At 39.1% G+C, this 24,054-nt stretch overlaps 1 protein-coding gene across 1 annotated transcript in view; it reads left to right on the top strand.

Moving 5' to 3' along the window:
* Nucleotides 1-24,054, top strand: part of MAOB (monoamine oxidase B) — a 121,919-nt gene that overhangs the window by 63,975 nt on the left and 33,890 nt on the right. The window contains 2 exon segments of the mRNA NM_001131423.1: nt 20,605-20,709; nt 21,750-21,841. Of these exon segments, the coding sequence (NP_001124895.1) occupies nt 20,605-20,709; nt 21,750-21,841 (197 nt within the window).

The raw sequence follows: 24,054 nt of genomic DNA, 5'->3' as shown, positions 1-24,054 counted from the left end.
TATTCAAAAAGCAACATTATTCATAATAGCCAAAAAGTGGAAACAACCCAACTGTGTATCAACAGATGAATGGATAAACAAAATGTAGTATATCCATATGTAGGAGTATTATTCAGCCCTAAAAAGGAATGAAATTCTGACACATGCTACAACATGGATGAACGTTGAAGATATGTTAAGTGAAATAAATCAGACACAAAAAGACAGACATTGTATGACCTTGTTTATATGAGCATTGTTACTATTTGCTCTGAATCTCTTCTGGCCACTAAACATGGTTTCAGATGAACACACTATCAGATATTTATTTATTCTTCAAAGGTTTATTGAATGAGTACTCTTCCAGGTACTGGGAATACACCAGTGAAAAAGACAAGATTTCTACCTTCGTGGGGATTACATTCCAGCATGGAGACGCACTCAATATATGTATATATATATGAATAAATGTACCACATAGTCTCAGTTGCTATGAAGAATAATAAAGGTTGACAGGAAAAGCATCTCTGAGGAAGTGACATTTAAATAGTGCCTTGTGAATATCTGGCAGATGAATATTCTTGAAAGAGGGAGTGACAGTTGCAAAGGCCCTCAGGCAAGGATAAGTTTGTGTGTCTAAAGAACAGCAGGGAGGCAAGTGAACAAAGGGAGAGAGTGGTAGATGGGGAAAGAGAAGTACAAAAGCCGTGTTGCCCATGGAAAGGACTTTGGAGTTTGTGTAAGCACGATAAAAAGTCATTAGAAGGATTTTCTCAAGGGAGTGACATGTTCTGAATTATATCTTACAAAACTCACTCTGACTGCTAGGAGATTCTGGGGGCCAAAGGTGGAAGCAGAGAGAGAATTAACGAAGTTAATGCAGTAATAAAGGTTAGAGCTGATAGTGGCTTGGAGCAGGGAGGTAACAGTCAAGGAGATGAGAAGTGATTGGATTCTAGATATATTTTGAATTTAGAACTGGTCGTTTTGACGGCTGATTATGTATGGGATAGGAGAAAAAAAAAGAAGTCAAGGAACTGATTTCGGGCAATCTGCTTTACAGATGAATGGATTATTGTTGTCTAGCAGTAAAAGTAATGGGGGATGAGGAATACAGAAAACAATAGAATGAGTCAGTGAAATTCACCAGACTCCCCAAAGAATCATTTTGGTCGGTAGTTAAAACAGAGAGCTATAGCAGAGAGAGAGAGAGAGAGAAAAGAAGAAGAAGAAGAGGACGAAGATGAAGAAGAAGAAAAGAGAAAAGAAGAAGAAGAGAGAGAGAGAGAAAAGAAGGAGGAGGAGGAGGAGAGGAAGAAATAACCTCTGGGAGGAAGAAATGCTACACTAGAAGACCTCAGGTTCTTGTTGATAGTCATCGGAGATGGCCTTGGAAGCTTCTGAAGCTCATCTACTAAAGAAAAGAGTGTCTTTTGCTGGGAGGCATCAGACATAGAAATGTGGATCTCTTTCCTCAGGGTAGCCTAGCAACCACCAGCCTGGCACAGCACATCAGCAATGCCTATGTCACCTATTACGGTGACTACTCCAAATCCAATGCCACTGGAATCCAAAAAGGAACTTGATTTTTAAACCCCTTCCTCTTATTTTTCTCTCAGAGGAAGTCAGTCACTACAGCAAGTGTGGACATTGAACATCCCTTTCCAGGGAAGTTACCTTGTCTAGTGATATGGATGTCTTTACAGTGCATCAGGTTGGTTAGGAAGCTTTTCTCCATAACAATAGAGCGATGCTGGCTGTAGAAAGTTGAAAGTTGAAGTCTCTTTCTACTCAAGTAGTCAATGAATCTACTGTATATTTCTTTTTTTATTATTATTATTATACTTTAGGTTTTATGGTACATGTGCACAATATGCAGGTTAGTTACATATGTATACATGTGCCATGCTGGTGCGCTGCACCCACTAACTCGTCATCTAGCATTAGGTATATCTCCCAATGCTATCCCTCCCCCCTCCCCCCACCCCACAACAGTCCCCGAAGTGTGATGTTCCCCTTCCTGTGTCCATGTGTTCTCATTGTTCAATTCCCACCTATGAGTGAGAATATGCGGTGTTTGGTTTTTTGTTCTTGTGATAGTTTACTGAGAATGATGATTTCCAATTTCATCCATGTCCCTACAAAGGACATGAACTCATCATTTTTTATGGCTGCATAGTATTCCATGGTGTATATGTGCCACATTATCTTAATCCATTCTATCATTGTTGGACATTTGGGTTGGTTCCAACTCTTTGCTATTGTGAATAATGCTGCAATAAACATACGTGTGCATGTGTCTTTATAGCAGAATGATTTATAGTCCTTTGGGTATACACCCAGTAATGGGATGGCTGGGTCAAATGGAATTTCTAGTTCTAGATCCCTGAGGAATCGCCACACTGACTTCCACAAGGGTTGAACTAGTTTCCAGTCCCACCAACAGTGTAAAAGTGTTCCTATTTCTCCACATCCTCTCCAGCACCTGTTGTTTCCTGACTTTTTAATGATCGCCATTCTAACTGGTGTGAGATGGTATCTCATTGTGGTTTTGATTTGCATTTCTCTGATGGCCAGTGACGGTGAGCATTTTTTCATGTGTTTTTTGGCTGCATAAATGTCTTCTTTTGAGAAGTGTCTGTTCATGTCCTTTGCCCACTTTTTGATGGGGTTGTTTGTTTTTTTCTTGTAAATTTGTTGGAGTTCATTGTAGATTCTGGATATTAGCCCTTTGTCAGATGAGTAGGTTGTGAAAATTTTCTCCCATTTTGTAGGTTGCCTGTTCACTCTGATGGTAGTTTCTTTTGCTGTGCAGAAGCTCTTTAGTTTAATTAGATCCCATTTGTCAATTTTGGCTTTTGTTGCCATTGCTTTTGGTGTTTTAGACATGAAGTCCTTGCCCATGCCTATGTCCTGAATGGTAATGCCTAGGTTTTCTTCTAGGGTTTTTATGGTTTTAGGTCTAACGTTTAAGTCTTTAATCCATCTTGAATTGATTTTGGTATAAGGTGTAAGGAAGGGATCCAGTTTCAGCTTTCTCCATATGGCTAGCCAGTTTTCCCAGCACCATTTATTAAATAGGGAATCCTTTCCCCATTGCTTGTTTTTCTCAGGTTTGTCAAAGATCAGATAGTTGTAGATATGTGGCGTTATTTCTGAGGGCTCTGTTCTGTTCCATTGATCTATATCTCTGTTTTGGTACCAGTACCATGCTGTTTTGGTTACTGTAGCCTTGTAGTATGGTTTGAAGTCAGGTAGTGTGATGCCTCCAGCTTTGTTCTTTTGGCTTAGGATTGACTTGGCGATGCGGGCTCTTTTTTGGTTCCATATGAACTTTGAAGTAGTTTTTTCCAATTCTGTGAAGAAAGTCATTGGCAGCTTGATGGGGATGGCATGGAATCTGTAAATTACCTTGGGCAGTATGGCCATTTTCACGATATTGATTCTTCCTACCCATGAGCATGGAATGTTCTTCCATTTGTTTGTATCCTCTTTTATTTCCTTGAGCAGTGGTTTGTAGTTCTCCTTGAAGAGGTCCTTCACATCCCTTGTAAGTTGGATTCCTAGGTATTTTATTCTCTTTGAAGCAATTGTGAATGGGAGTTCACTCACGATTTGGCTCTCTGTTTGTCTGTTATTGGTGTATAAGAATGCTTGTGATTTTTGTACATTGATTTTGTGTCCTGAGACTTTGCTGAAGTTGCTTATCAGCTTAAGGAGATTTTGGGCTGAGACAATGGGGTTTTCTAGATATACAATCATGTCGTCTGCAAACAGGGACAATTTGAGTTCCTCTTTTCCTAATTGAATACCATTTATTTCCTTCTCCTGCCTAATTGCCCTGGCCAGAACTTCCAACACTATGTTGAATAGAAGTGGTGAGAGAGGGCATCCCTGTCTTGTGCCAGTTTTCAAAGGGAATGCTTCCAGTTTTTGCCCATTCAGTATGATATTGGCTGTGGGTTTGTCATAGATAGCTCTTATTATTTTGAGATACGTCCCATCAATACCTAATTTATTGAGAGTTTTTAGCATGAAGCATTGTTGAATTTTGTCAAAGGCCTTTTCTGCATCTATTGAGATAATCATGTGGTTTTTGTCTTTGGTTCTGTTTATATGCTGGATTACATTTATTGATTTGTGTATACTGAGCCAGCCTTGCATCCCAGGGATGAAGCCCACTTAATCATGGTGGATAAGCTTTTTGATGTGCTGCTGGATTTGGTTTGCCAGTATTTTATTGAGGATTTTTGCATCAATGTTCATCAAGGATATTGGTCTAAAATTCTCTTTTTTGCTTGTGTCTCTGCCCGGCTTTGGTATCAGGATGATGCTGGCCTCATAAAATGAGTTAGGGAGGATTCTCTTTTTTTCTATTGATTGGAATAGTTTCAGAAGGAATGGTACCAGTTCCTCCTTGTACCTGTGGTAGAATTCGGCTGTGAATCCATCTGGTCCTGGACTTTTTTTGGTTGGTAAGCTATTGATTATTGCCACAATTTCAGCTCCTGTTATTGGTCTATTCAGAGATTCAACTTCTTCCTGGTTTAGTCTTGGGAGGGTGTATGTGTTGAGGAATTTATCCATTTCTTCTAGATTTTCTAGTTTATTTGCATAGAGGTGTTTGTAGTATTCTCTGATGGTAGTTTGTATTTCTGTGGGATCGGTGATGATATCCCTTTTATCATTTTTTATTGCATCTATTTGATTCCTCTCTTTTTTTTTCTTTATTAATCTCGCTAGTGGTCTATTAATTTTGTTGATCCTTTCAAAAAACCAGCTCCTGGATTCATTGATTTTTTTGAAGGGTTTTTTGTGTCTCTATTTCCTTCAGTTTTTTTCTGATTTTAGTTATTTCTTGCCTTCTGCTAGCTTTTAAGTGCGTTTGCTCTCGCCTTTCTAGTTCTTTTAATTGTGATGTTAGGGTGTCAATTTTGGATCTTTCCTGCTTTCTCTTATGGGCATTGAGTGCTATAAATTTCCCTCTACACACTGCTTTGAATGCATCCCAGAGATTCTGGTATGTTGTGTCTTGGTTCTCGTTGGTTTCAAAGAACATCTTTATTTCTGCCTTCATTTCATTATGTACCCAGTAGTCATTCAGGAGCAGGTTGTTCAGTTTCCATGTAGTTGAGCGGTTTTGAGTGAGATTCTTAATCCTGAGTTCTAGCTTGATTGTACTGTGATCTGAGAGATAGTTTGTTATAATTTCTGTTCTTTTACATTTACTGAGGAGAGCTTTACTTCCAAGTATGTGGTCAATTTTGGAATAGGTGTGGTGTGGTGCTGAAAAAAATGTATATTCTGTTGATTTGGGGTGGAGAGTTCTGTAGATGTCTATCAGGTCCACTTGGTGCAGAGCTGAGTTCAATTCCTGGGTATCCTTGTTGACTTTCTGTCTCGTTGATCTGTCTGATGTTGACAGTGGGGTGTTAAAGTCTCCCATTATTAATGTGTGGGAGTCTAAGTCTCTTTGTAGGTCACTCAGGACTTGCTTTATGAATCTGGGTGCTCCTGTATTGGGTGCATATATATTTAGGATAGTTAGCTCTTCTTGTTGAATGAATCCCTTTACCATTATGTAATGGCCTTCTTTGTCTCTTTTGATCTTTGTTGGTTTAAAGTCTGTTTCATCAGAGACTAGGATTGCAACCCCTGCCTTTTTTTGGTTTCCATTTGCTTGGTAGATCTTCCTCCATCCTTTTATTTTGAGCCTATGTGTGTCTCTGCACGTGAGATGGGTTTCCTGAATACAGCACACTGATGGGTCTTGAGTCTTTATCCAATTTGCCAGTCTGTGTCTTTTAATTGGAGCATTTAGTCCATTTACATTTAAAGTTAATAGTGTTATGTGTGAATGTGATCCTGTCATTATGATGTTAGCTGGTTATTTTGCTCGTTAGTTGATACAGTCTCTTCCTAGTCTCGATGGTCTTTACATTTTGGCATGATTTTACAGTGGCTGGTACCGGTTGTGCCTTTCCATGTTTAGCGCTTCCTTCAGGAGCTCTTTTAGGGCAGGCCTGGTGGTGAGAAAATCTCTCAGCATTTGCTTGTCTGTAAAGGATTTTATTTCTCCTTCACTTATGAAGCTTAGTTTGGCTGGATATGAAATTCTGGGTTGAAAATTATTTTCTTTAAGAATGTTGAATATTGGCCCCCACTCTCTTCTGGCTTGTAGGGTTTCTGCCAAGAGATCCGCTGTTAGTCTGATGGGCTTCCCTTTGAGGGTAACCCGACCTTTCTCTCTGGCTGCCCTTAACATTTTTTCCTTCATTTCAACTTTGGTGAATCTGACAATTATGTGTCTTGGAGTTGCTCTTCTCGAGGAGTATCTCTGTGGTGTTCTCTGTATTTCCTGAATCTGAATGTTGGCCTGCCTTGCTAGATTGGGGAAGTTCTCCTGGATAATATCCTGCAGAGTGTTTTCCAACTTGGTTCCATTCTCCCCGTCACTTTCAGGTACACCAATCAGACATAGATTTGGTCTTTTCACATAGTCCCATATTTCTTGGAGGCTTTGCTCGTTTCTTTTTATTCTTTTTTCTCTAAACTTCCCTTCTCGCTTCATTTCATTCATTTCATCTTCCATGGCTGATACCCTTTCTTCCATTTGATCGCATCGGCTCCTGAGGCTTCTGCATTCTTCATGTAGTTCTCGAGCCTTGGTTTTCAGTTCCATCAGCTCCTTTAAGCACTTCTCTGTATTGGTTATTCTAGTTATACATTCTTCTAAATTTTTTTCAAGGTTTTCAACTTCTTTGCCTTTGGTTTGAATATCCTCCCGTAGCTCGGAGTAATTTGATTGTCTGAAGCCTTCTTCTCTCAGCTCGTCAAAGTCATTCTCCGTCCAGCTTTGTTCCGTTGCTGGTGAGGAACTGCGTTCCTTTGGAGGAGGAGAGGCGCTCTGCTTTTTAGAGTTTCCAGTTTTTCTGCTCTGTTTTTTCCCCATCTTTGTGGTTTTATCTACTTTTGGTCTTTGATGATGGTGATGTACAGACGAGTTTTTGGTGTGGATGTCCTTTCTGTTAGTTTTCCTTCTAACAGACAGGACCCTCAGCTGCAGGTCTGTTGGAGTACCCAGCCGGCCGTGTGAGGTGTCAGTCTGCCCCTGCTGGGGGGTGCCTCCCAGTTATGCTGCTCGGGGGTTGGGTGTCAGGGACCCACTTGAGGAGGCAGTCTGCCCGTTCTCAGATCTCCAGCTGCGTGCTGGGAGAACCACTGCTCTCCTCAAAGCTGTCAGACAGGGACATTTAAGTCTGCAGAGGTTACTGCTGTCTTTTTGTTTGTCTGTGCCCTGCCCCCAGAGGTGGAGCCTACAGAGGCAGGCAGGCCTCCTTGAGCTGTGGTGGGCTCCACCCAGTTCAAGCTTCCCAGCTGCTTTGTTTACCTAAGCAAGCCTGGACAATGGCGGGCACCCCTCCCCCAGCCTCACTGCAACCTTGCTGTTTGATCTCAGACTGCTGTGCTAGCAATCAGTGAGACTCCGTGGGCGTAGGACCCTCTGAGCCGGTTGCGGGCTATAATCTCCCGGTGCACTGTTTCCTAAGCCCGTCGGAAAAGCACAGCATTCGGGTGGGAGTGGCCCAATTTTCCAGGTGCCATCTGTCACCCCTGGAAAGGGAACTCCCTGACCCCTTGCACTTCCCGAGTGAGGCAATGCTTCTTCTGGCGCACGGTGCGCTCACCCACTGACCTGCGCCCACTGTCTGGCACTCCCTAGTGAGATGAACACAGTACCTCAGATGGAAATGCAGAAATCACCCGTCTTCTGCATCGCTCACGCTGGGAGCTGTAGGCCAGAGCTGTTCCTATTCGGCCATCTTGGCTCCTCCCCTCTATTTCTGTATATTACAACGTTCCAGGGCTCCTTTGCTGGCTGCTATCCCTCCTCATCCTGAACTCAGAAGTTACATCAACCATTCATTTATTTACAGTTTCATTGAGATCTAATTCACATACCATGCAGTTCACCACTTTAAGTGTACAATTCAATGGATTTTTAGTCTATTCTGAGTATGTAAATTTTTGTTGATGTATAACATACATACAGAAAACAGGACAAAACATAAATGAACAGCTGATGAATTTTCAAAATGAACATATTCCTATAGCCAGCTTTCATCCCGCTACAGCCCCCGGAGGCCTCTTTATGTTCCCTTACTGGCATTACGCATCCCCAAGGAGAGCCAGTATCCTGACTTCTATCACCATAGATTAATTTTCCCTGTTCTAAAACTTTCTAAAAATGACATCTTATAGTATGTAGTCTTTGTGTCCAGCTGCTTTTGTAAATTTTTGCTGTGAAATTCAATCATGCTGTTAGTAGTAGGATGATTTATTCCCCTTGATGTATGGCATACCATTAAGGAACTAAAGTTCTTTTTTTTGTCCATATTGCTACTGATGGATAGCTGTATGGTGTACCATTAAGGAACTATAATTCACTTTTTGTCCATATTGCTATTGATGGATATTTAACATTTTCATGTATGTGTTTGGAGAACATTTTCTGGGGCATATACCTAGAAGTGGGTCATAGTAATGTGCATATGCAGCTTTAGTAGATACTGCCAGTTTTCCAAAGGGGAGTATACTATATTACACTACCATTAGCAAGATATGAGAGTTCTGGTGGCTTCTTTGCTTCACCAACACTTGGTGTTGTCATCAAGCTTTCTCAACCTCATCTTCCTGGACTCTGGCCAGAGGGCCCCTGAGTAAGCTTCAGGTACCTTCTCCTGGTGTTATATTATCTATATGTATGCACTCTGCTGGAGAGACTTCATGGTTTGCAACAAATTTTCAGAGGAGCCCTTGTCCCAGAGAAGGGCAAAAACCACAGCTTCCAGTTTTCAGCTTTCTTATAATCTCTAATATTGTGGTGAAAAGTCTTTTATTTGAGCCAAGATTTCTCCTGGAAAAGGTGACACTGGTAGGTAGTCGTCTCTATTTTTGAAAAGCACATTATTCAAGGCCAGAACACTCTGGAGTTTTGCTAGTGCTGTTGTGCATGTTGAGCAATATGCTGGGGATATCCAAAAATTACATGTCCTAAATAAAGGGATGATATTTATTGAGATACTTTAGATGCCTGTGCTATTTGATCAAATAAACACTTATGTGTTTACAAATTGAAAGAGTGAGAAAGTTGGCACAGAAAAACTGATTTTAGTCATGGGCATTATTCTGCTTTGGAAACAACCTCTTGGCATGATGGCATGTCCTGATGGTTAGAAATGTGATACAGTTGGAAACGGCTGATACAGCTGAAAATGGCTGATACAAGCAGCAAAGAATTAGGGTCACAAAACCCTGCATCCTTCTGAACACACCCTTATTCTTTGAGGTCAATGCATGGACTAATTTTGGAGACTTCTGTGGAGCTCAAACCTGTCTCCACTGACAGATGCATTTACACCAGATTGTGAGGGTAAATAGGAGAAAGGCAGGTCTTTGAGGGAGGAATTACAATTTTCAGCTTCTTAAACACTTTACTTTTTTCAGAATAAATTAATTTTGATTGTATTTAGAAAGTAGTCAAACTTCTGACTCAGACTCTGAAGAATTCTTCTTCCTATTTTCGTACTGTTTATCCAGTCATCTATCTATCCATTCATTCATCTATCCCTTTCCATCCTTACATCTGTCCATCCAAACATCCATTCATCCATCCAACCATCCCATGCATGTCAAACACCAATTGAATATATAACATTCTTAAGCATTATGGGATGATACAGATGATTGGTTCATTTCCTGATATAGCTGGAGAGGGAAGACATACCCACATGGAATACCTAGAGAATACAGTACTATCAAGATAACATGGGCAAGTACAAGTTAAGATGGTAGGGACTCAAATGCAGTGAACTTTATGTGCAGAGCACTGATGGGTGGTGAGATGAAGCTTGGAAGGCTTCTTGAAGGAGTCAGTCTTGAGCTTTGCAAAGAAAGTTTTTTATACTTTGCGCTGATGGATATTAGAAAATAAAAAGCCTTTGAGGAAAGATGCAGTGATGATACACTGGTGAGGAGAGGATAGCCTGCTGACATCAGGGAAGCTGCTTGACCAGAGCACAGAGGCAGCCACCTTCTTCTTGGAAGGCATCTTCTTCCTGGCAGCCACCTTCTTTTGGCAACCTTGAGAACCAGGCACAGGAGCTTGAATTGGTTCCAGTGAACAAGGGGACAGTCCAGTTGGAAAAAGGGGACAGTCCAGTTGGAAAAGAGATAGGACAAGACTGCCCCCTTCTGGTTTCTTGTGCAGTCCATTCATGCTCCCATCTGAAGACACTAGGGCCTCTGCCTGCCTGGAGCATTCTCCCCTCCAGATATTCACATGATTTCCCCCCTCACCTCTTTCATCTCTTCATTCAACTGTCACCTTCTCCTTGAGGCCTTCCTTGACATCACTTTAATTAAAATTGCAACCAACCTCAAACCACCAACACTTCCTCTTTGCCTTCCCTGCTACTTTGTCTTCACAGCACTTTTCACCTTCTAATCTACTACATGATTTTCTTATCTATTTTGTGTAGTGTCTGTTTTGTCAGTTTTTCCTTGTTTATACCTACTAGAATATAAGCTCCCAGGAGAGCAGACTTTTATCTGTTGTTCCTCCAGTGCCCAGAACAGTGCCAGGCACACAGGAGGGACTCAAGAAATATTTGTTGAATGAATGAATGAACTGATGTGACAGCCATTAGAGGATGGACTGGACTAGGCCTTGCATGGGAGCAGGAGGGACAGCCACAGAAATGATCTGGCTGGTCACTGAGTCCATCATTAGCTTCTAACTAGTTTGTAAGAATCTCAAGTGGTTACTTGATCTAAATGCCTTCCAGAGACCATCTTTGGACCAAATGAGAAGTGGCTCATAGAGCAGAGACCTGACAAGAGCTTGAACTCTATTACTCATGTGCAATTTATTGTATGTCACTTATGCTGCAATAAAGCTGTTTAAGAAGAAAGAACGTGAGCTCTACATACACAAATCTGAGGTTAAATTCAGTTTCTGCAGTATGCAAACTGTGTGACCTTGGACAAGTTACTCAACCCTATGTGCTGTGAAACTCAACTGCAAGATGAAACTATCAGCAGCTTACTCACTGGATCTTTGTGAGGATTAAATGAATTAACTTAAACCTATTAGCCCTGTGTCTGACAAATAGTGTTCAATCATTATAATTAAAAGGAAAGGCTGGGAAGCTTCATGATCGAGAGCATTGGTCTTTGAATGTCTGAATTTAAATCCTGCTGCCACATACTAGTTGTGAGATCTTAGGCAAAATATAATTATTTATCTCTGTATGCCTCATTTTCTTCATCTGAAAAGGACAACATGATGCCTATCTCATAGGGTCACTGTGAAGATTGAATCAATACATATGAAGTGCACAGAACAGGGCCTGAACAGAGTAAGCACTCAATACTACTTGTTGTCATTATTGCTTCTTATTATTATTCCTGCAGGGCTTTGCCTGGTTTCTCAGCCACTACAACTCCCATCTTCCCCATTTCTTTCTATGTGGACAATCCCAGGCCTTTCACATGCTGTGGTGCTGCTGGAAGATTCCAAAAATGCAGCATTGCCATTGTCTGCACCTCACTCCAGTTTCATCCCTGTGATGATGCAATCAGAAGACAGTATCAGTGCCAATTCTGGGTGCTTAGAAATGTTAGCAAGCAATTCTATAAGAAAAAAATCTAATTATCTGATCAAAAAATGGACAAAACATTTTAATAGACATTTCTCAAAAGAAGACATCCAAATGGCAAATAGACATATGAAAAGCTGCTCAACCTCGTTGCAAATCCAAACTACAGTAAGATAGCATCTCACCCCAGTTAAAACGGCTTATATCCAAAAGACAGGTAGTAGCAAATTATGGCAAGGATGTAGAGAAAAGGGAATATTTGCACATTGTTGGTGGGAATGTAAAGTAGTGCAACCACTATGGACTATGGAGAACCATTTGGAAGTTCCTCAAAAAACTAAAAATGGAGCTACCATATGATCCAGCAATCCCACTGCTGGGTATACACCCCAAAGAAAGGAAATCAGCATATCAAAGAGGTATCTGCACTCCCATGTTTGTTGCAGCTCTGTTCACAATAGCCAACATTTGGAAGCAACCTAAGTGTCCACCAACAGATTAATGGATAAAGGAAATGCGGTACGTGTACACTATGAAGTACTATACAGCCATAAAAAGAATGAGATCCTGTCATTTGCAATAACATGGATGGAACTGGAGATCATTATGTTAAGTGAAGTAAACCAGGCACAGAAAGACAAACATCACATGTTCTCACTTATTTGTGGGATCTAAAATCAAAACAATTGAACTCATGGACATAGAGAGTAGAGGATGCTTACCAGAGGCTGTGAAGGATAGTAGAATGGTGGTGGGAGGAAGATAAGGATGGTTAATGGATACAAAAAAAATAGTTAAAGAATGAATAAGACCTACTGTTTGATGGCACAACAGGGTGACTCTAGTCAATAATAATTTAATTGTATATTTAAATACAACTAAGAGGGTATAATTGGATTGTTTGTGACACAAAGGATAAATGCTTGAGGGGATGGATACCCCATTCTCCATGATGTGATTATTACACATTGCATGCCTGTATCATCAAAACATCTCATGTGCCCCATAAGTATATACATCTACTATGTACCCAGAAAACTTTTTAAAAATTAAAAAAATTGGAAATGTGAACAAGGGTCATGAAATAGGCACACGAACAGAAGAAGACAACCATTTGCCCAACTACAATTTGCAGGACTTCTCCCCTCCTCCCTGATGGGAAAGACTAATTTTATTTTCTCTCAAACTGCAAGTATAGGTCAAAAGAAAAGCTTGGTCCTTCAAATTAGTTTATGGCCCAAGAACAACCCTTGTTCATAACTGTAAAAATGATTGAGTTATAGAGGGGAAGGTGGCTTACCCTGGCTCCCAACGGTTAGAAGGGCAAGGTTCCCATGAACATCAGAGGAGACTTTCTGAGAGAAAAAGGTCACTCCTCAGGAACTGAATCTGAGAAGGACCAGGTCATCTGTTTCTACTGACAGGGACTGGGTCCAGCATCAAGAATATGATGGCAAAAGGGCTTCCCAAATGTGACAGAAATTGGTGTCAGGTCTTTACCTCCAGAACAGAGGTAAGGAGGGGAGAAGGACATGTAGAACATTGATGTTGATAATAGTAATGGACATGTGACCCAGCCAGCCTGTTTCTGAGAGCCACTCACTCACTCACTAGGTGACAATTCTAGGAAGTGGAGTTCAAATGTTTTAACTGAACATACAGGCTCCAAAATGAGGCCGTGTGAGGATCAGTTTGGTTACTGTTTTTCAGAAAGTCTGCTTTAAAAAGTCAAAGACAAATTTTCATGGCAGGAATTCTGATGCTAGGAATTCATCCAGAGGAGATTCATCAAAAGTGTGGTCATGGATTTATGGGTAAGAAGTGGTTGTATAAATGATGGTACACTCATAATGATCACAAAACCATCAGCAATATCCATTTAGTGCATGCATCCTGTGTACCTTGTATAATCTCCATTATTCCTACAGTACATCCAAGATAGGTATCATGATTCCAATTTTAATGATAAGAGAACTGAAGCTTACAAATGTTGAGCAATTTGCCTGTATTCATACAGCTATTACTTTGAAGAGCTGGTTCAAGTCAGTTCTGTTGGTCTCTTAAAAATCATCTTGTAATCCTTCTAATGAGATTCTAGTCCAGAGCCTCTAACCTTTTTACATTCTTTTTTTTTCTTTTGTTTTTATTATTATTATACTTTAAGTTTTAGGGTCTTAAAAATTATTAAGAATTCCAAGTAGCTTTTGATTTTGTGGCTCTATCTCTCTATACTTGCCATCTTATAAATTGAAATTGAGAATCTTAAAAATATTTATTGACATGACTTAATTACTTAAAATAACAATAATAACCCTACTATAAGTAAACATAATAATTTTTTATTAAAAACTGTTTTCTAAAACAAACAAAATGAGTGAGTGACATTAATTTACATTTTGCATATCTTGTTCACATCTGGCTTGATAGAAGACAGTGACCATGGCAGCTACTGTAAATCAAATTGAACTTCCAATAGCTTTCACTCATGAGCTATGAGATCCCAATCTAGTCATTTAAACTTATCTGAGCTTTATTTCCTTTACCTGTAAAAGGAAGAAATAACTTCTGCTGGACCTACCTAACAGGGCTGCTGTAATGATCAAAGAAAAATGCTATATGTAATTAGACCTTTTAACTTAGGCACATCCTAGGACAAGGACTTATTCTAATGTGTTCTCATGATTTCTTCAGAAGAACAAGCCTCCCTGGACAATGTTCAAAACAGTAATAATCACTGGACTGTTTCTATCATGGCCAAATCTGAGGCACAAAACTCTTGCCTCAGATTGTGTAATCTTATAAACTTAGACATTTCCTCCTTACCCAACTTACTCCCTGAAGCTTGAAGATTTGCAATTTTTTATGAGTCTGACAATAGCTCTTTCCTTTGTTTATCAGAAGTTTTCCCTAATCTTACAAAAGAAGATTTGTTTTTATGAATTTAGCTAAACTAAGCTGTTGCCTGCTTAGACATAAGACACCAAGGAGGTTAAAGGATAAAGTGTTTTATTCTGCTTCATGATAGTTTCCTTTACATATTGTTTGGTTTCCATTTACTCACACATTTACTCAGTTTTTGGTTTTAGAGTTTTGAGCAAACCTCCTTTCTAGGAGCATTCCTGAGTTAGGAGGGCTTTAACAGCTGATCTTTGACACCATTGCATTGCTGGGATTATTGCTATTTGGGCAACCCTCAATGTTTTTGGGACTCCATTGAATGAGAATCCGTATAATTCAGCTAAGGTGACATTTCAACTGGGTTATTCAGATGGGATCTGTCAAATAGAGTCTTGGAAGGGGCCCCTTCCCACCCTCATCACAGCGCTTCCATATGACATGTACTATACAAATAATTTATCTCTGGGGAAAGGAAGGAGGGATTGTGGAGAGGTGCCCATCTTATGTGTTCTGGTGGGAGGTTAATATAGAAGGATGTGGCCAGGTGCGGTGACTCACACCTGTAATTCCAGCACTTTGGGAGGATTACTTGAGGTCAGGAGTTCAAGACCAGCCTGGCCAACATGGTGAAACCACGTCTCTACTAAAAATACAAAAATTAGCCAGGCATGGTGGTGTGCACCTGCAATCCCAGCTACTCAGGAGGCTGAGGCAGGAGAATCGCTTGAACCAAGGAGGCAGAGGTTGCAGTGAGCCAAGATTGTGCCACTGCACTCCAGCCTGGGCATAGATAGATAGATAGATAGATAAGATAGATGTGCAGGATGCTTTTGTTGGGCAGGGCTCCACATGCAGGTCATGGTTAGGTAGTTAACCCTGCCTTGTTCCAAAAGCTGTCCTTCACCTTTTCCCAGGCCAAGCCCCATGTGTCAGACGGAGCTCTCACTTTCTGAATCAATTGTCTTTATGTTTCTAGGAGCTGCCATGGTTGCTGGTGCAGGCCCTGGCAGTGACAGACAGACATGAATTAACCACATCTGCTGGGCTCACACTCTTCTTCAAGTCATCTGGTGGTGATTTCTGGCTGAACCAATGCGTTTGTGAAAACAAGCAAACAAAAAACCTAAATAATTTAATTGTTTGGCTGAATACTGATTTCTTCCTATCTTTTTATTAATGGATTTTCAGGCAAAAATATGCTGTTCTTCCCACTTATGGTGTGGCTATTCAACTGCTTATGGTTTTATCTCTTTGTGATTCCCTTTACTCGTGGGCACAATGCCACACTGATAGTCCAGAAGGATGACTTTGTACACCAGTCATAGATGCACATTGCTCTCAATGTGCAGCTTGATTTGGTTCTTTGTTATTTAAGTTCCATCCCACACCCCCTTTGTACAAGTGCATTGTGTTGAGGGGGCAGGTTTGGACACTAGTCTGCTGGTAGGGATCTGCAGAGACCATAATGGGTCTGGGTTCAAGGGGAGACTTAAAACAAGTAGGATAGATAGTTATAAGGAACCAAAGTACAAAAGATCAGTTTATAAATCGGGACAGTGTGTGTCAAATAAATGACAAGTTCAAGGTCACACAGCTGAGATTATATCAAGCATGTATTGTGAACCTACTGTGTGCCAGCAGCCTCTGCCAGCACGTCCTAGGCATACAAAGATTATAATTACAACAGTAGCAGCTGCGTTAATAATATTGATTGAGAACTTACAACATGCCAGCCACTGTTCAAAGTGATTTACATGTATCAACACACTTCATCTTTCTAACATGCCTCCAAGACAGTTACTATGATCACATTTCACTACTGAGTTAACTGAAGCACAGAGAAGTTAAGCAACTTAACACAGCTGGTGAGTGGCAGACCATGACTCAACCCAGGGAGACTGGCTCCAGAGCCCATGCTCTTGCAGCGTAGGGCCCAATGAATGAGATAGAACAGTAAATGCATGAAACTGATGCAGTGGAGTTAGTGGCAGATGAAAGAGAAACAGAGAGCTCTGGGACACTGAGAAGACCACCTAACCCAACTGTTTATGGTAATCTGGGCATACTTCCTGGAAGAAGACGATGGAGTCAATAGATGTTGAATTACAAAGACTGATATCTGGGGCCTGGAAGATTAAGTAACTGTCTTACTCTGTGTCAGTCATCTTAGGAGAGGCAGAGCTAGAATGGGGATTGACTTCTTCTTCGTGGAGAATGGTCCCTGGATCAATCCACAGGCTTCTGCTGAGCAAGTTTTATGTATTGAGCTCTGATGGAGGAGGGATAAGTGGAGGTTTTCAGGTCAGCATGCAAGTTGTATGGAACATGAATTATTTCTCAATAAAGCTGATTATAAAACAAAATCAGCATGCACTCAGCAGCCAGAACTTGCTTCTAAATACCACTCTCTTGATAAAAGGAAAGGCTTCTTGGACAAATGACAGGTCCTAGGGCTTGGGCAGAGAAAATAGAAGATGAGTCTGGATAATCTTCTAGTGCCAAAAATGAAAAAAAAAAATGCTCAACAGACAAAAGTATGGGGGCATGTCAAAGGGACACAGGAGCCGACCTGAAGGAGTGCTCAGAAGTAGAATAATTTGAGCAACAAATAAATCATATAGTATTGGATTATAACACAAGGTATAAAAGACATATATATGTCCACTGTTATAAATAAATGAATGAATAAGCAAGTAAAAGGGGAAAAGAGGAAAATCTTCCTCAGAAAAGAATTCAAAAAATTTGTGGGGATTCTCCATCTCCAGGAAGTGGAGGTTAGCTCCCACCATCCCCTCTTGAGGATGTCTGAACTTAATGACTCTCTTCCAAAGAACAGAGCATGGAAGAAGGGTGAATAGCAACTCTACAGTGGAGAGACCTGACAGACACCACCCTGAGCAAGGAATCAAGGTTGACATCATTTGTGATAAGTCATATTGATATCACGTGCCCTCAGAGGTGACATGATGACAAGAGCACTTGGTCTTTGTGGTAGTCTTCCCCAAAATTCATAGTCCTAATCTAAAAATGAAAAAAAATAACTTCAGACAGAACCAAATTAAGGGATATTCTACCAGATAACTGACCAGTATTCTTCAGACTTTGAAGGTTATGAAAAATGAGGGACTACTGAGAAACTATCACAGACCATAGAAGACTAAGAAGACAGGACAACTAAATGAAATGTGGTATCCTGGATGGGATCCTGTAACAGAAAAAGGTTGGTTAGTGGACAAATGGGTGAAATCCAAATAAAATCTGAAGTTTAGTATATAGTGATCTACCAGTGTCGATATCCTGGTCTTGGTCAATGTACCATGTAATGTAAGATGCTAACATTAGAGAAAACTAGGTGAAAGGTATATGGGAACTTTCTATACTATCTTTGCAACTTTTTTGTAAAACAAATATTACTTTGTAAAACAAAGTTACTTTATAAAACAAACATTACTTTGTAAAAACAAAGTTACTTTGTAAAAATTTGTAAAACAAATTACTTTGTAAAAATGTGTAAAACAAATAGAAACTATATTTAAAGCATAAAGCATAAAAGAAAAATCAGCAAGTGTCAGTATGCTGATCAACTAGAACTTTCATATATTGCTGTTGGTAATGTAAAGCAGTGCAACAACTTTGGAACACTATTAAACTTAAAAAGTTAAACATACACCCACCATGTGACTCAGCCATTCCACTACTAGGCATTGACCCAAGAGGAGAAAAAAACATATCTACACAAAAAGACCTGTACAAGAATGTTTATAGCAGTTTTGTTCACAGCAGATCAAAACTAGAAATAGTTATCAACAGGTGACACAAACCGTGGTGCATCCATACAATGGACTAGTACTTAGCAATAAAAAGGAACACACGGAAACTTAGACAAACCTCAGAAATATGCTGAGCAAAAGACGCCCGATACAAAGCTGTACATCTTGTATGAGTCCATTAAAAAATGTGAAAACAAGCAAAAACAATCTATAAGTGACAGACAACTGAACAGTGGTTGCCCAGGGCCAGAAAGGGGACAGGGATTGTCTAGGAAGGGGAAAGAGGGAACTTTCTGGAGTGATGGGAATGTTTTATATCTTGATTGGAGTGGTAGTTACATAGGTGTATACATATGTCATAACTCCCCAAATTGCATGTTAAATTATTTAATGTGAGTACATTTTTGAGGAAATATTGGTCAAAGGATATAAAATTTTAGTTAGATAGGAGAAATAAGTTCAAGGGATCTATTGTACAACATAGTAACTATAATTAAAAACAATGTATTATAGTCTTGAAGATTGCTAAGAGAATAGATTTTATGTGTTCTCACCTCCCAAAATGATAGGTATGTAAGGTAATGCATATGTTAATTAGCTCAATTTAGCCATTCCACAGGGTATACATATTTCAAAATATTATGTTGTGTATTATAAATATATACAGTTTTAATGGCAGGTTAAAATTTTTAAAATTACTTTTAACCATAAAAAACAAAATATGGAAACTAAAATAAAACAAAATGAGTACATTGTATGTAAAGTACACCTCAATAGTGTTAATTAAGAAGGGTGACAGTTAATTTTATATGTCAACTTGTCTAGATATTTGGACAAATATTATTCTAATGTTTCTGTCAGGCTATTTTTAAGATAAGGTTAACATTTAAATCAGTAGACTTTGAGCAAAGCAGATTAACTTCCATAATGTGAATGGACTTTATCCAATCAGTTGAAGTCCTTAAGAGAAAAAGATTGATGTCTCCCAGGAAAAGAGGGAATTCTGCCAGCAGACTGCCTTTGAAGTCAAACTGCAACTCTTCCCTGGGTCCATGACCTACCCTACAGATTTTGGACTTGCCGTTCCTCTCAATCAACATGAGCTAATTCCTTAAAATAAATCTGAATCCTTCTCTCTGTCTCTGTCTCTCTCTCCATCTGTATCTATATCAATATCATCTATCTATATCTATGTATCTATGTATCTATATATCTATGTATGTATCTCTCTCTCTCTCTCTTTCTCTCTCTCTCCTGTTGGTTCTGTTTCTCTAAGGAATCCCGGCTGAGAAGAAACATAAAGCTGTATCTCAACCCTTTCCTGAGAATCTTATGGCCTTGTTGGAGAGAGAACACCAACATGGCCACAGAATTAATACAAGAACAAATATGAAATCTCTTATTCCACAATTCTAGTTTCTCTGCCTACAACATCAACAGAAGGTGCATCTTTGTTGAATGACTCAGAGTTTTGGGGAAGTTTCTGTTGACTGAGAACCTTAAGTTATTCTGATTCGGTTGAAAGATGCTATCAGAATGTACAGCCTGGCTTCTGACTCGGGTTTTCAGATTGACCCAAAGTGGTTTTTGTGCGTGTCTCTTAAGTGCCATCAACAGGTTAATCCTCCCAGATATTATTTATTTTAAATCCTTGGAACAATGTGTTCCCTTTATTTCTGTGTTGAGGTATCCCTGTGGGAAGAACCAGGTGGTATAACATGTCTAGAAGAGAAGCTTGAAGTTGTCTAATCTTTCTGCTTTGACTTTGCTGATCTCTGGGAACTCCTGTGTTTACCTAGCACATCTGAGTCCTTGGGAAAGCTTTCTGGGCTCTGTTTTGTGGTTCTTCTAACAGATGGTTGCATTCTTGTGATTGATTTTTGATCCCCTTCTAAGTTGTATAATGCTTATAGTTATAATTTTCTGACTCTCCAGGCACACAGAGGCTCCTGACTCTGAGATATTTGCAAGTACCATTGGCAAATAAGATTTCCTTAGGTTAACTCCACTTATGTACTGGTATTTAAATTTTATATGGTAAGGGCTCCAGTTTCAGAGAGAAACCTCTTTACCGTGCTTGGTGTGGCAGTGAACTTAATTAACAGAGAATTTTGCTGGCAATCTCTATGCTAAAAAGTTAAGTGGGGTTCTGAGGACACAAGGAGCTAAAAAGTTGAGTGTATATTACATATTGATAACTCACATAATTTTGCTTGCAGACATTTACCAATTTGGCAGATTACCTACTTTTACATTGTAGTAAATATTTCCTTTTAAAAATATCTTGTATCTCACAGGGCAAATCATACCCCTTCAGGGGTCCATTCCCACCTGTGTGGAATCCAATTACCTACTTAGATCATAACAACTTTTGGAGGACAATGGATGACATGGGGCGAGAGGTAAAGCTTTTTTGACTATATTTGTATTCTTTTTGTAATAAGTTTAGTCCTTCAAAGAAAGAAAGTACAATATATCTCCAACACCTAGCACATTGTGAACACATGGTAACTAAAGATTTGTGAAATGAATGAATGAACTTGTTTCTAACCTCTGCAATAATAAGATGTCAAACAGATTGATATTTGTATACTAATGATGAGTGGGCAGGAGATTGGGTGTCACTCAGTCTTCTTGGAATGATGTTTCAAATTTTGGAAATCTTCAGTACATAGCAAAATTAGACTTCTGGGTCTTTGATTCACCACCATGCCCAAACAAGTCATAAGTAATCATACATAAAGCGTTTTTTTTTTTTTCTTTTACTTTAAGCTCCGGGATACATGTGCAGAACGTGCAGGTTTGTTACATAGGTACACATGTGCCATGGTGGTTTTCTGCATCTATCAACCCGTCATCTAGGTTTTAAGCCCCACATGCATTAGGTATTTGTCCTGATGCTCTCCCTCCCCTTGCCCCCCAACCCCCGACAGGCCCTAGTGTGTGATGTTCCCCTCCCTGTGTCCATATGTTCTCATTGTTCAACTCCCACTTATGAGTGAGAACATGTGGTGTTCGGTTTTCTGTTCCTGAACACACATAAAGCTTAACTGAAAACTCCATAGACATGATTTGCTGCAGCTCCGTGATCCTTGTTAAAGAGTTAAATTTATGAATGTTCTCTAGAAGTTAGTAACTTAGGAATCCATATCTAGAAATAGCCCAGTTACAACATGCCTCTATTTATTGTGCAGGGAGTTTTATCACAAATTAAATATGGCTTGAGTGGTACAGATCTATAATAGGAAAGCTACATAGACAGCATTGATTATGCAATAAAAGCAATATTGGATGAATTTGGAAAACTTAACATTTTTCCTCTTTAAGGTAGAGTTTTTAATACTATTTGAATAGTTATTTAAAATGGAAAATTACAAAAATGAATAAAATAAAATAGAAAATTACATTTGTCTTTCTCCTTCGAATCCTCATCTGAATGTAGATTCCGAGTGATGCCCCATGGAAGGCTCCCCTTGCAGAAGAGTGGGACAACATGACAATGAAGGAGCTAGTGGACAAGCTCTGCTGGACTGAGTAAGTCTTGCCATTAGGCACAGGCATTTACGGTGACCACCTTTCAGGTTTATTTAGCAATACCGTTCAACAAGTATGGGACAAGTAGCTGCTCTGTGTCTAAAACCACACCACCGGCCAAGTGGAATGCTGAAAACCATTGGAATTGGCTCCTACCCTGAAGATATCTGTACATACAACTTACTTCTTTGGAGTAGTTTTGTATCACAAAGGTGGTGTTACCCTGTGAAATCCTCAGAACAGACCAGAAGGTACCACTTTCTTTATCTAAAACAGCTTAAAGCCATCAGCTTAAAGCTCTCATTTATCAAGTTGTTGATATAGGACAATTTTTGTATTCTTCACTGGTGGTCAAATGTGGAGATGGTTAGCATGTGCATTTGCCATACCTTGTGTGAAGTAGTGCAACTCTTCAAGGACTTAAAGAGGAACCTCTAAAGCCTTTGTGTAGATAGTTCACAACTACAGGGGAAACATGTGTGACTGGACTGGCTGTTCCCCTTTAGTGAAAAAACAAGTACCCATGAGTTAAGCATTAAATTCTTGTTGGCAGAACTGGGAACTGTAGAGAAATTGTGAAGGCTTGTATAGTCAGACCACATGGAGAGGCCACGCTGCTCTTGGACAGCAGGGAAAATGGAAAGGATTATGAGGGTTCCAACTCAAGCACATGGTAAATTTGTGGTAAACAAAATAAGAGAAATGGAAGCCAAATTCAAGGAGACTTCCCTGTCTTGCTAAAGAGCATTAGTTGAGAATATGTTTGGCTCGGGGGTTAATGTCTTCATTTTTAGGCATTCATTCACTGCCAACTAAAAGTAAAAACAAGCTTTTAGAATATCTGAATCTTAAAAATGGAAATAATCAAAAGACATAAAATTCATATACTTTTGATATAAAAATTCAGCTTCTAATAATTTAGCTTTAAGAAAGTGAGACAAAAGAAGAGAGAGGCATATAGGGAGAGAAGGAGAGAGGGAGAAACAGTGAAAGAGGCAGATTCAAAGCATTATTTTTAAAAGGGGGGATCTGAAAGCCCAGTAGATCGGCAGAATCAAGTATGGAACATCTAAAAAATTGAGTACTTGAGGGTTTTAAAAAATCGTGTTGTAGAGGAATATTTAATGACTGGAAAAAATAGTAATATTAAACACATAGAAAAGCAGGCTGTTGTGGTATGGTATATGATCTCATTTCTAAAAACAACTATTTATATATGCACTGCAAAAGCAAGGGACATCCATTGAAGTATTTTTAATGTTTAATATTACCATGGAAACATTTATTTTTAAAATGTTTAAAAATTTTACATCATTAAAAATTATTCTTTAAACATCATATTTCATAGTACCAGAATTTTCCATGGGAAATGAATACGTAATGTATTTGTCCATTATCATCCTGTTGAACACATTGGTTACTTTCTGTTTTTTGTTATTATCATTATACAATACTCTATAATAAACATCTTTCTGCCTCTCCTATGTCTTCAACCTTTGAAAGCAACCAATTCTGGAATAGTAAAATCCTTTTATGCATGAAATCAATGCCTGTTATTAATTATATTCTTTTAAACATTTACCTAATGCTATCTAACACTTCTATGAGAATGTAGTTTGCAATATAATTTATTTTAATAGTAATAAAATTGTAGTATTTAGTTTTAAATTATACACTTTAGATTTTCAAAATATAATAAGTATATAATTATCTGCATTTGTTTTATAACTCCTGTTATGAAAAGCTTCTAATAAATTCAGTTAGGTCTTTTCTTCTCAGAGAACTTTTAAGTTTCTTGGTGATAAAATCAATCATATGTTTTTGGGATCACAGGGATCCAACATTTTCTATCATAGCCCTTGGCTTAGTCCTCCACTTAGTGAATATTCTAAGTTGTCATTTGACAAAATAAAGCATTCTGAGATACTAGGAGTATAAGAACACAAGACAATTTTCTAACTCTTCCCAAGCAAGATACACACAGTATTATTTCCTGGATTTAAATGAAGCAATCCCCAGAATATCCAACCTATTGTTATTCAAACTAAAGCACAATCATACATTCCAAGACTAATGTTGATTATTCTTTCAGTTATTATCATTTACAAAGTGCACTTCACAAACATGAATTGTATTTTCAGTGTGATCACAGCTATGTAAAAATATTTTTTAAAATACCTATACTTAGAAAAAAAATGCATCAAAATGAGACT

The sequence above is a fragment of the Pongo abelii genome, chromosome X (assembly GCF_028885655.2).
Source record: "Pongo abelii isolate AG06213 chromosome X, NHGRI_mPonAbe1-v2.0_pri, whole genome shotgun sequence".
NCBI classification, from domain to species: domain Eukaryota; kingdom Metazoa; phylum Chordata; class Mammalia; order Primates; family Hominidae; genus Pongo; species Pongo abelii.
This window is presented reverse-complemented; position numbering and strand designations above follow the sequence as displayed.